Source organism: Pteropus vampyrus, unplaced genomic scaffold (assembly GCF_000151845.1).
Source record: "Pteropus vampyrus isolate Shadow unplaced genomic scaffold, Pvam_2.0 Scaffold47, whole genome shotgun sequence".
NCBI lineage: Eukaryota > Metazoa > Chordata > Mammalia > Chiroptera > Pteropodidae > Pteropus > Pteropus vampyrus.
In genome coordinates this window covers 7,456,352-7,469,616 of record NW_011888828.1, presented here as the reverse complement: position 1 = coordinate 7,469,616, position 13,265 = coordinate 7,456,352, and the positions used below count along the sequence as shown (strand labels likewise).

The window sequence follows — 13,265 nt, the reverse complement described above, 5'->3', positions numbered from 1 at the left end:
AAAACTAGTCAACTACAAGGACTTCGAGAAGAAAGGCAGCTCCTGTATCTGTGGATTTGTGCAGATGGTGGAGGAATCCACATGGGGCTTCATATACACAAATGTTTCCTAAGTCAAGTTTTATAAATGCCTCATTAAGTTGAATTCTCATCATCTAAGGGGGCATATCTGGGGACACCACTGTAACTCTTGTAGAATATTATAATGGTGGCTGGTACCCTACTCTCTAAATGTTAGCACTGTTATTCAGGTAAGACTAAGAAAATGACAAACAAGTAGAAATTTTTCATTAAAAAAGAACAATTCGAGATTTTACCCTATTCGTTTTTCTCTGCTTCCACTATAGTATTCTGGTTAGTTGGTTACTAAATTTATGAACTTTTTTTAACTCACCTGACATAAATCTTGGTGATCATTCCTGCCCTATGAGGTTTCTATAAGTTCACTTTTTTGGGTCCTTAATGATACGTTTGATAATAAACAGAGTGGCACAGAGGCCGTTATAAAATATTGAATTTTTTTTTTTTCAGGAAAAAATTAACTCTGTGCTACGTAAAATGCAGATGATGCTAACGACAGTTAAAGTATATTAATATTTACCTGAAAATTCGATGCATGTACGTAATCTTGGGGTAATTTATTTTGCTCAGAGACCTCAGCTTGATGGAAAGTGGTGAGGGCGCATATAAGTCAGGAAACTATTCTACACCCAGCGACTCTAAATGCTTAATCTCAGTGTTGCTTTTAACTAACACAGGACATCATGTGACTTCATCCTCAAAGCTCTGTAACATCCACCTGGCCAGTCTTGAGGTTAGAATTCTGTAGACAGAGATCTTAGGATGACAATAAAGCCATTTAGCAGACTAATACCATGTGCTGCTAAATGTATCACATTTAGGATCAACTCTCTTCTCATGAGTACAGTTACACCCAAAATTTGCTGACTTGAAATTCCATCACATCATGCAGGATCTTAGTCCCCTAAAAATCCTCTCCCCAAGTATTTTTGGAAGTCACAGGAGTTCCTGACTGATTCACAAGCGAGCTCACAATCCTGGGCGCAGCTTGCTCCTGCCAGGCTTCTCTAGGGCATTCACCGTTTTAGCTGCTGCGGTTCCTGCAGGAGAATGCTACACTGCTTATATGGCCCCCAAACTGTGAAACTCTTTGAAATTGCAAAATAGTGTTCCCCAGAGCACAGGATCCTTCTCTCTCTCCTTGTAGGGGCTAGTCCATCGGGCTGGGGTAGAACCAAACACCATACCGTCTCTCATGCTTAGCTCTCCCGTTTCTTCCCCCTAAGCATAGAATCTCTGCTGACCACCCCCCCCACACCCGCTTTGCACAGTGTCTACCGACTTCTGCAAAAGATGCCTGGGTAGTTGGCATTCCCTCCTTTTCTGGCAGATCAGCCGTAGGTTGAGTCATGATCTCTCAGCTTCACGTACATATGATTGCTAATTCTTTCAATAGCCACTCGAGAAAAATATTAATGCCCGTTTTACAGAAAGAGAAATTGAGCAACAGAAATATTAAGAAATTTAAATTCCTAAATGTAATACATTTATACATTGGATGTTAAAAATACTATTTTCCAAGTCGCTCAAAGCACTTTATGACCTTCATTTCATACTTTCTATAAGATAGTTCAGTGATAGATATTGTCTTCATTTATAGATACCTGTGATATTGAATGGATAAGGGATTTGTACATGATCCAGATGGTAAGGTACTCAGTGTTTTATCTTTAGGGCCTTTCTTCTGTAACCTGCTATCTTAGATTTTGCTCTTTTGGAGAATGGTGCCTCCAGGTATTTTTTTGCCAGTAGACTTTTCTGCTCATATTTGAAATATTTGAAGATAATATTTTAGACATTAGGAACCAAAACAAAACTTAATATCAGCTTGTATATTAGCCAGGACTGTTGTCTAGAAATAACAGACATTCTCCAGCCTGGGCAAAAAGAGAAATTTATTGGTTCACCCAATCGTTCAGGGAGAAAGGGGTGCAGGAAGATTTGGGAACACAAATGATGCTGGGATTCATTGTGTCTCATCTCTTCCTGTGTATTGGCTTCATTCTCCCAGCTTCCTCCACATAGCTGGAGACGTGGCAGCCAGCAGCGCTTAGGCCCAGGCGAGGGACTTCCCCTGCCTCCACAGATCTAATTCCCAAAATCTCGGGGAAGCACTCAGATTGGCCTGCCTGAAAGGTCAAAGGTCTCTCCACGGCCAGTGGTGTGGAGTAATACGATTGAATGGAAACACTTGGAGTTGAGGGAAGACCAGTTATCTAAAATAAGTGGGTCGTTAGTCACAGAATAAAGTAGGGTGCCAGACAGAATAAACAAATGTCTACTGCAGATGCTTTAGTCTATTTCAGACTAAGGTGAGATATAAATAAGTGTTACTGATATGCTGTATTAAAAGATGTGAACTTCATGAAAAATATTAATTATTAACCTAATTATTGATAATATACCACCAAAACACACGTTTATATAGTCATAAAGGGCCTTCCTAGCCACAATTTGGAAGAAACAGTGTCTCATTATTTTACAGCTCTAGTTCCCACTTTAAGATGTCATAGTTTCTCTTGTCCCATTTTCCAATTCCTGATAGAAATATGACATGGCCTGTTCATCTTTCGGAGACAATGGGGTCACCGAGGGAAATCTATGGATGGGCTGCCTGGAATCACTTGCCCACCTCAGTCTGTGCTCAGGGGCTGGATAAAGTATAAATACGGTTTCTTCTTCAGCAATAACAGTTTGTAAGGCACTGTTTCTTCCAATTTGTGTAGGAGGCAGGCATTGAAATATACACTTTATACAAGTTGAGGACAAATTATTAGGTGGGCAGGTGGGTTTCCGAGGGTCGAAGTGATTTGCTTAAGCAGTCTCAAACCTCCCTCTCCTAACTCTGCTCAGTGATCTGCTACATGCATTAGAAACAAGCTGTTAAGAAAAGTGTTTTGCCTATTGACCATATTTTAAATTATTTCTGCTCTTCCTTAGAAGGTTATCCATCAGTTTAATTCCAGAAATGGCATTGTTTACTAGAGATCTGCTACCTTTTTTTAGGATAAGAATTTGAGAAATCGTACCACCTCTTGATAAAACCAGTGATGTTGCTGGTTCCAGAAGCTTTCTTCCTACTAGCTTGTCACTTGGCACACTTAGAATAATAGAGGATACAGAGACCATTTTACTGAAAGAACCCCAGAACATTTAATTGCCTATATAATATCCACCATACATCATCATCATTGTTATGATCTGAATTAGGTTCACTTAAAAGGGTACGCGGAAGTCCTAATCCCCAGTGTCTCAGAATGTGATCTGATTTGGGAGTAAGTTTGTTGCAGATGTGATTAGCTCAGATGAGGTCATGTTAGACTTGGATGGGCCCTAATCCAATATGACTGATGTCCGTATAGAAAGACAGTCATGTGAGGACAGAGAGGACAGGGAGGACACTGTGTGATGACGCAGGCAGGGAGTGGAGGGATGCAGCTGCAATCCAGTGAACAAAGATTGCTGGAAAACCACTAAAATCTAGAAAGAGGTGAGGAAGGGTTCTCCCACAGGTTTCAGAGGGAGCATGTCCCTGCTGACATCTTGGTTTCAGACTTCTGGCCTCCAGAACTGCAAGACAATAAATTTCTGTTGTTTTAAGTCACCCAGTGTGTGATGCTTTATTATAGTAGTATAGCAGCCCTAGGAAAATAATATAGTTGTCAACCCCCTGAGCCTAACTCAGAGAGGGAAATTCTACAAAGATTTTTATTACACTCCTTCCCACCCCAAATGAGAATATATCCTTCGACTTCTCAATTCTGCCTTCGCTCAGTACCCTAAAAACCCATAAAACAAAGGGAACACGCAATTCCTCGTGTTTCTCTTGACAAGGCATCCTGCTTCTGTCGCTATTTCACAATGCAGTTTGGGCTTTGGCTCTCCCAAAGGACCAAAATTTTAGAAGTCTGGGAGGCTAAGTTCCTGTAAGAGGGATTCAGGAAATTACAGAGACATTCTAAAGCAATTAGCCACGAGCAACAGAAAAGCCATTATGAAATGTCTGACCACTCCAGGCTTTTCTGCCTAGAGGGGACACTGTGTGATACCCACAAGAGAGTGCAGGACGGATAGAGAATATGAAAAGTGTTCTGCCTTTATAAAACTCACTCTGATTTGTTCGACTTCTTGTTATGTGCATTAAGCTTCTCTATCATCAAGCCCTTTCATATGGTATTTGCAATATGAATTTTTAGCTCAAAATAATTTGCTGAGAAGCTGTAGCAAGGATTTGTATCTAAAAACAACAGAAGTTACTTCATTGTTCATGGTATACCTATTTTCCAATGTGTAGAAAGCATATCCAGTTAGATTTATATTCTGTTTATACTGCCTTTTTTACACGGTTCCCTATTTAAATACTCTTGATTAGTGCACAAATCATACCTGGGTTAGTAGGAAAAATGCCATAGGTATAGTTTATATCATTGTGTTTATAAGGAGTAGACCAATATGGCACAAAGTAATGGCGTTGTCCAGTGACCCAGAGTAGATGCACAATAAATATTTATGGAATGAATGCATGAACGAACAATCCATAACAAAGAATGGCAAATCAAAGGGCGGGAATATATCAAATTAATTTAGTTCTCCACTTACCCTAAAATCGCATATGTCAGGATACCCACATTTCTGTAGGACACAATACTATGTGTCTCTCTAAGCTTAGAGCACAACTCAGTATAATCCCAGAAATGCAGAAACAGGCATGTAAATACTTGTACACATTTTAAATCTGCTGCCATACAGATTTATCTAAAGGAGGTGGGGCTGAGTATTAACCTTGATTGTTCTAGGGTAGTGTGTTCCCAGGTTTTGGGCACGTTCTTCCTGTGCACCCCTAACCATGTGGACAAGATTCAGTAGCAAAATGGAACAGAGCTTGGATTCATACATGACAAAGCCAACAACATGGGAAGTAAACTTTTCCTGTTGCCCAGAAAGCCAGCGAAGGATCTGTCAATTAAATCCTAAGAGGATTTGTCTTCTGGTCTTTGTTCACCAATATACATGCATTAACTGATCATTTTAGCCATGACCTTCCAGGTAGGATTCAACCGTTGAAAGCTCTGAGGAGTTCATCTACCTATTATTAGTCTTCAAGCATTTAGAAACTGTAATCCACTATGATTAATTTCCTTTTAACAAAGAATGTTTTTAGAATTCCAGTTAGGAAATATGCATGGGTAATAATTTCTAGAATTTCTCTTCTTAACTTAGATATTTTCTAGGGTTGTGAGGGTTTTGTATGTTAGTATTTACAATAAGACTAATTCTTTGGTCTTTCTCTGCAGGGCCCATTTATTAGGTCCACAATTAGAAACGTCTTTGATTGTGAAATTCAGTAACATACAGGTTGTTGGGGCTGCTTTTGGACTGGACTAATGAGAAGGGGAGTAGTCAGCAAGCCTGGGACCAGAGAAGAAGGGGGCATTGGCAGAGGTGGGTGGGGAAAGCAGATATGGAGAGTAAAGTGAGTTAAAGATGTAGTTTTCAGTAGTCCCCAGAGCCTAGACTCTGCAGCCACACTGCCTGAGTTTCAACTCCAGTTCTACCGTCACTGTCACGATGGGCAAACTTTCTGTGGATCAGTTTCCTCATCTGTCAAGCAGGGATAACAGTTGTTGTGTGGATTAAATAAGTTTATGTATAGGGCTTAGAAAGTGTCTAGAACATATAAGTATTTGCTTCTATTGTCACCAATTTATTATAATCATCATCATCATCATTTACATGAGACTCTCTCAAGACTTAAGTTACTTAAGCAAGAATAAAACTTTGAAGTACCTTTTAGGATATTCTTCTCAATGACTTTTGATTATCCTAATAATGTTTTCTGTGTAAGACTAAGAGTGTTGTACAAGCAGAATTGTACTGTGATGGCTAATTTTGTAGTACAGGGAAGATGGGCCCACTCAGCTTGCGAGTCTGCTTCCCCATCACTCTTGGGTGAACCGAAGAAATCACCTATTATCATATGCTGTTATCCCAAGAGGTAGCTATGTGAAATCCAGAAAGCCTTGGCCATTATTATGGCTCATTTTTAGTTTCAGTTGTTATGAGTCTTTGTTGTTTTGTTCGTGTGTGTGTGTGATACAATTTGTGGATTATCTCCTTATGGGTACCTATGAATTCACAGGGTTTCCTTTGAAAATGGCAACCATTAACTTTTTTCACTTTGGGGTCTACTATATACCTGATCTTTTCCTGTTTTTATTTCCCTGTTCCTCACCCAACACACATACACACACGAAAAATCTGTATGCCTTTTTCTCTCCCTATCCCTGATTATTGGGCCCAGAACAAGAGGAAAAGTTTAAGAAGCATCATATTTGACTCTTAGCTCTTTGTCCTAGAGTCGTTTTCTGTTTGCTTGCTTGTTCGTTTGTTTGTTTAAAGTATAGACTCCAGAGAAGTGGAAGAGAAAAATAATTGTGAACCTAAAAGAGATTCTTTGCAAGATTTGGGAGATTGTTTATATATGGATGCATTTTTTTTTTTTAGTTTTTGTAAGGTAACACCTTGGACCTGATTATATTACATATATTAATTTTTTAAAGTTTAAAAAATAAAAGAATGTAAAATATAACAATTACATGTAATCCTTCTATTCAGCTATAATAAGTATTAACATTTTTATATATAGCCCAGTAGGCCTTTTCTTATACATATATACACACATACTTTTTGTTAAACAAATTTGAAATCAAAGTGTATACACTATTTGAAATCAATTTCAGTTTTCTAATAGTAAACATGATGAAAAAGAAATTTTGAGAAAGAAAGAAAAAAAAGGTCCTCACTGATTTTATCAATTTCCTTTTCCTGTTCCTTTGCACTTTTCCCTCCCTTTGTTTCTATCTAGTCCTGTTGCAACTGGTTCCTAGTTTCCTGTGTCCTTTAAACCATGTACCACACAGTTTTTGATAAGTAAGGTACCAAAAATTTCCAAATTACACAGCTGGTAAGCATGAAGAAATTATTCCAAGATCAAGGCCTAAGAGTTAATATTATTATAACTGACAGATTCAAAAACTTATTAACTATAACACATTATGTGTGCTCAATCAGCTGTTGGCCACACTTACCCAAATATCAGAATTTGGCTCCTTCAGCAGACAGATTCTTGCTGAGATGGAAGCTTCAGCTTCATATGGGATCTTTTTTCTCAAGGGAATTCTGCTTTTTTTGCCTTTTATATTGCTTGGTTTCTTCCCGGGGTTCATCTTGGAATGGCATCAGTAAGTTTCTTCCTTCACTGAATACAATCTGACATATCTAGTCTATGGTGACAGCAATCTAAATAGTGATTACCTGTGTGTGTCTCTGTGTGTGTTTGTGCTGTTTTGAGTGAAAGGAACAAGAGTGATGCATCCGGGCAGTGGTTACATGGACGTACACGTATGTAAAGTATATTTGTGTACTTTACTGTTTGACGTTGCATCTCAATTGAAAAAAATTTTAAGTGGAAATGTCTAATGTTGGGTTTAAAAAAAAAATCTTTTTGAACCACCCTCTTGCCAGACTGTCAGTGATTTAGGCTGGAGATCTAGTCAAGATCTAGTAAATTGCAGAGACTACAGATCGTCCATCGTCTTAACTCTGGAGATCTTTGGCTTTTCAGTCCCGGACTGTTCCATAGAACAGCAACACCCAGACATGCTCCCCACCCCATAGAAGGAGTTTTGTGGTCAAATACGTTTCGGGAATGCTGAACTATCTAGGCCCCTTTGAAAGATTCACAGTGCATATTGAAATATTAAAGGCTCTAAGTCCTACAGCAAAGAAACATGTTTATCCTAACTTGTCTGAAATTTACTTAACCCTGAAACTCTCTTAATTAACATCTATTAATACCTCATTAAGCCCGGTCAAAGCCTGCCTCCCCCAATCCCCCATTAGGTGATATGTACCTTCTGGTTTTATTGTGTATGAGGTCACTCAGGAAGGAAGCTTCTATTTTTGCAAAATTGCACTCACAATCCAGAGTTCATTGTCAAGGTACTTTGGTTAGATTTTTTTCCTTCACATTTCACATACCAGACCGAACCACATAACTTGCCATTATCCAGTTACAAAGGGAAGTTTTTAGAGCAGACTCAACATGGAAGCCACATCAGACATATGAGCACTGAATACCAGTGTCCAAGGGAGGTAATGAAGCACCTGATAAAACGAGAACAAAGAATAAGCGTGAGGTCTTTTAGAATTCTAGGATTTTGTAGATTAAATACTTATAATAAATTCAATTAGTCTGTCTTACTTATTCTCTTAATTTGAAGTCCAGCTTATTTTTAACAGACTAGTTCAACATCTGACAGACTGATGAACTAAGCTATAATTCCATCTAAACCCAACATTAGACATTTCCACTTAAATTGTTAAGTTTTATTACTCTTAGTTCTTGAGGTTATAATTGTTAAAATGATATCCTAATTGATTGGGGGAGAAGAAATAAGAATATAAAGGACAAGAATGCGATAATAAAGTAACATCATAATTTATCTTTCAGAGCTTATTTCATTACAAATTATAGACTCCTACACAATCTAAGAAGAAAATTTTAAATGTTTTCTACAAATAGTCTTTCACAATCTTTTCTATTTTTTTTATCTCAAAGTAATATATATTGCTAGCAGAGATTTCGTTAAAACCACCATTTTTGCTAGAATGGCTAAAGGTTTAAGCAAATAAGCAGTTGCTACCTGACACTGGGTGGGTCATAAAGAGTTGGACAGTCAGTTTTCACTCCCTTCCTTCACTCTTTATATCCATCTTCTTATCACTTCTAGAATTCTCCAAGGAGCCTTCAACTCCATGAGAAAAAGCAGCCAATTCTGCAAACATCTGCCTAATCTTTCTAGGCCAAGGTGCTTATGTTTCAGATTTCAAAGTTTTAAGGGAAGAAACGCCTAAATACTAACAATTATTTGCAAATAATTTTTTTCTCAAAGAAACATACTCAATAACGTGTCAGTCTCATAGTAATAGACTGTTTAAATTCAGCTTCTGGAGCAGTATTCCCAGTATTCAGAGATTAATTATATCAGAATCATGGAACGATATAAATATATATGCTGATTTCTGGGCTTTTCCTCAAACCTATAGTCTGTGAAGGTAGGGCTCAGTCCTCTGCATATTTAACCTGCCCCATAGGTATTGATCCGATCACATATGGGGATTCCTTTTTTTAATGCCGACGATGGATCCACTCATAGAGTTGCTGATGAAGGTGAGGCACGATATCTGTATTTATAAGGAATTCCACAGTTGATATGAATGAATACAAGGGTTGAGAACTACTGTTCTAAGAGTCAATTAAAGAAAGGAAGAATGTTGAAAGATTTATTTCTGTTTGCCACTGGATTGTTTGTAAATGTGGAGAAGGATAGGCAAACATATTAACCAGACTTAGAGTAATTATTAATGAAGGATGGAGGAAATTATGTGACTAGATTGAATGCTATGACTTCTCAGCCTAAAAAAGGTTCACGGTGACATTTCGATGACCTTAATTCTTAACCCTGGCTGCTCTTTGGAATCCTCCAAGGGTGAGTTTTTAAAAAAATACCATTGTCTGGGCCCTCCTCCAGAACAATTAAATCGGACTCTGCGGGTCAGGGCAGGGAGTGGTGAGGCCTGAGCTGCTGCTTATTTTAACAGCTCCTGGGCCAGCAATCGTGTGCAGCCAGCTTAAGAACCATTGATTGCTCTATGACATATGAGAAGCTGTTTGAGTCACCTGCTATTGTTGACATCAGAAGCAGTTCATGTTTGCCTCCAGACCCTTGGAGGACAGTCTTGAGAAGAAATGAATGCTTGGCACTGCCCTATTATCTCTTTTCCCACTTCTTAAACCACCATCATTAGGATTCACTATTTATTTATAAAAGCAGTTGCCACCTGCTTTCGTGACATAATTTGTAGCAGTATATTGCTTAGAACAAACGCCAGAAAAGTATATAACTTATGAATTTGCTAGTTAAAATTGGGGGGGTGGGGGAATGGGTGTCGTATTTATGGAACCCTGTGATCTGTTGCTTGGCAACTTTGAGAGTTGAGTGTCTGCATTCTGTGAACTGTCAGAGTTACAAAGTTAGGTGAGCCCAGCCGATTACTTCTTGCTACTTAAAGGAAATTAATTCTGCATTATGCAAAGGGCTTGAAAAGTGATCATTCAGAGCAGGCCATCCATAGCTATGTCACACTTCTTCTACTTGACTCCAGAAATTCTTCTGCCCTTTAGCCCTCTTACTTCTGAAGAGTTTGATCTGATCAGACGCAAGGCTGGAACATCTTGGCAGAATGAAGCAAGATGGTTAGATTCTTCTGTAACAACATACGCAGGCAGTTACCGGAAAAAACAACTGGATGAGTCCACATGCAGCCGATTTAAAACAGGAGAGCATTGGCCTGAGTGTCACCAGTAAGATTTCTTTGTACTTTGCACCTGGATATGTCACTATAAATAGACAAGAATGCTATTAGAAGAAAGAGGGCATTGTAAACCCTGAGAGACTTCCTAGGCTTTAATTCTGCATATTTTCCTGTGTAAATGTCAATGAGAAGAAGAGCTAAATGTCAGTTATCAGCCGAAATTATGATCGTCTTCTCTATTTAGTGCTTGTAAAATTTTGTATATTAATTATAACATACTCTTGAAAAGATAAAAATGTGCTGAGCATTTGATTAAAAATGTAGATTTTTTTGTGTGTTCTCTGCTCAGCAAAGAGGTGCTCCTGAGCGGTTCACTTTGCTTCTTGTCTAGTTTTTCCACTTTTCGTGTAAAACTCCCTTAGAGCAGGAAGAAAGTCAGCTAAATTCTCTACTCCCCACATTTGCGTCGTCTGTCGATGAGTGTTTGCTGTAAGTCAAGCCCTATGATAGGCCCACAGGAAAAAAAAATAATAATTTCAATTTAATGTGGTAATGGAAACCATAGAAACAAGTAATCAGCAACAGGCAGGGAGATGCTATCAGCATCCGTGGTGGGGAAACAGGCATTGGAGGGAAGATCTCAGCGAAGCAGGTTTCCGGAGCTGGTTTAGAAGGTGGAGAAAGGAAAGGAGAGCCGCGTGGAGGAGAGAGGACGCTCAAGGGAAAACGCACTTCATCCCGAGAATTATCGGAGAACTACAGAAAGCATAAGTGGAGATGTGAAAAATATGAGGACTCGTTATGAAAAATGTCCCTCTATATATTAATGGTCAAATATCTTGTCCAAATTCTGGAAATCTATTTGAAAAACAATTGGATTATTGACTCCAACTTGAGATGTGAGGAATGACTCAAATTAGACCCTAACAAATATGAGGTATATTGCCTTCCAGGGCTTTCCAAATGATCAAATCAATGCTTAAAGCTAAAACGTCTCAAGTACTTTCCAATTGGATGCCTTGTCTGGTTTGTTCCAAGAAACTACAGTCTCTGGGTTTTTAATAGCTCTCAAGTACGTTGACACTTGAAATAATTTTGGGAGTTCCTTTGCTAATTCTGTGACTTTCAAGGCACCTCTTGGCCAGAGAGGGACATCTTCATCACTGCTGGGGACCTGTCTAAAAACTCTTTGAGAGCTGGTATCCAAATATATCCACTTCTCAGAGTGGTAAAAACATTAGTAACTAGGAAAAATGCAGAAAGGCAACATCTGGTGAAAATGTACAGAACTTCGAACTTGTTTTCTATTGAGAGTGTATGATCATTACGTGAATCATTTCGACCAAGGCAAACCACAGAAGAGCACAAGCCTGTGAGGTTGTTTGTTTTTTGGAACCTCAGAAATGTAAATCTATCCTTTGCACAATTATTGCTTATTCTGTTGTAGCTAAGAAACAGCAAGGGTTACAAATGAAGATGAAGGGCAGATTCAGCTCATTTTGAAAGTACTGGTTATATTTTAAATATGCTTTTGTTTTTCATCTTCTTCTTGGTTAATTTTAGCCCCAAGGACAAATGTCTTAAGTTCTGAGCAAAAGCTGTTTGGTTAAAATTTTGTAAGAGTCTAAAGAGACTTTTTACATTGTTATAAAATTAAAATGATTTGTGAGGATTATTGAGAAAATATGAAATGACCGATCATTTAAAATGTGTCAAATCAGGAAAATGTTAAAGTATACAAAGCATAATACTTTTTACTCACCTTATTTATTCACCACACACGTTGAATTCTCATATTGTGCAAGGGGGAGGAATGTTGGCATAAGTCTTGATCATTTGGTTCTGAATCAGTTTTAACAGCAAATATGTAAAGTTCATAAACACGCAAAAAGACCCTGCATTGGGAGAATGGAGGTTAGTGTGCTACAGAACTTGAGCTGTTATGGAATATTGGTATCAATTGCAGTTGTCTGCCAAGGTTAAAATAAGGGAAGAGTTGCATTTTGAAATTCTTAAGGCAAAGGTTTGGCACAATTATAGATTTTTAAGGCCTGATGCTTTTTTATGCATTAAATTATTCATTCATTAATCAAATATTTATTAAGACCCTACTCTGAGGAAGGTCTAGGCTAGATGCTGGGGCTACTACAGTGATCCGAACATGTATGGTCCTATCTTCCTGGAGCTTACAGTCTGGTGAGAGGACAGTCACCATGGATGCTTTGAAGGAAACAAATAGAGAACTTTGTTCAAAATGAAGACAGGTGGCAGTTTCTTAGAAAACTAAACATAGTCTTACTAAGATCTGGTTGTCATGCTCCTAGGTATTCCTCTAATTGATTTGTAAGTGTATACAAATCTACACAAAAACCTGCATGTGAATGTTTATAGTAGCTTTATTCATAATTGCCAAAAACTGGAAGGAACGAAGATGTCCTTCAATAGGTGAATAGATAAACCAACTGTGGTACATCTGTACAATAGGATATTATTCAGTGATAAAAAGAAATAAGGTATCAAACCACAAAAAGACATGGATGAATCATAGCTCCGTATTCCTAAGTGAAAGAAGCCAGTCTGAAAATATCACATACTATAGGATTTCAATTATATGACATTCCAGAAAAGCAAAACTAAGAGAATAAACAGATTAGTGATTGTCAGGGGATGTGTGAGGGTCAGAGATTTTTTTTTTTTTATGTCAGCGAATCTATTCTTTATGCTACCGTAAGGGTGAATATAAGACATTAGGTTTTTGTCAAAACCCATAGAACTTTACAGAACAAAGGATAAACTTTAATATATGTA

At 38.1% G+C, this 13,265-nt stretch overlaps 1 protein-coding gene across 1 annotated transcript in view; it reads left to right on the top strand.

Moving 5' to 3' along the window:
* The first annotated feature begins 10,279 nt into the window (after positions 1–10,279).
* Positions 10,280–13,265, top strand: part of CUNH4orf51 (chromosome unknown C4orf51 homolog) — a 19,811-nt gene continuing 16,825 nt past the window's right edge. Inside the window, exon 1 of the mRNA XM_023530167.1 lies at positions 10,280–10,506. Within this exon, the coding sequence (XP_023385935.1) occupies positions 10,280–10,506 (227 nt within the window). The remainder of the gene's footprint in view (positions 10,507–13,265) is intronic.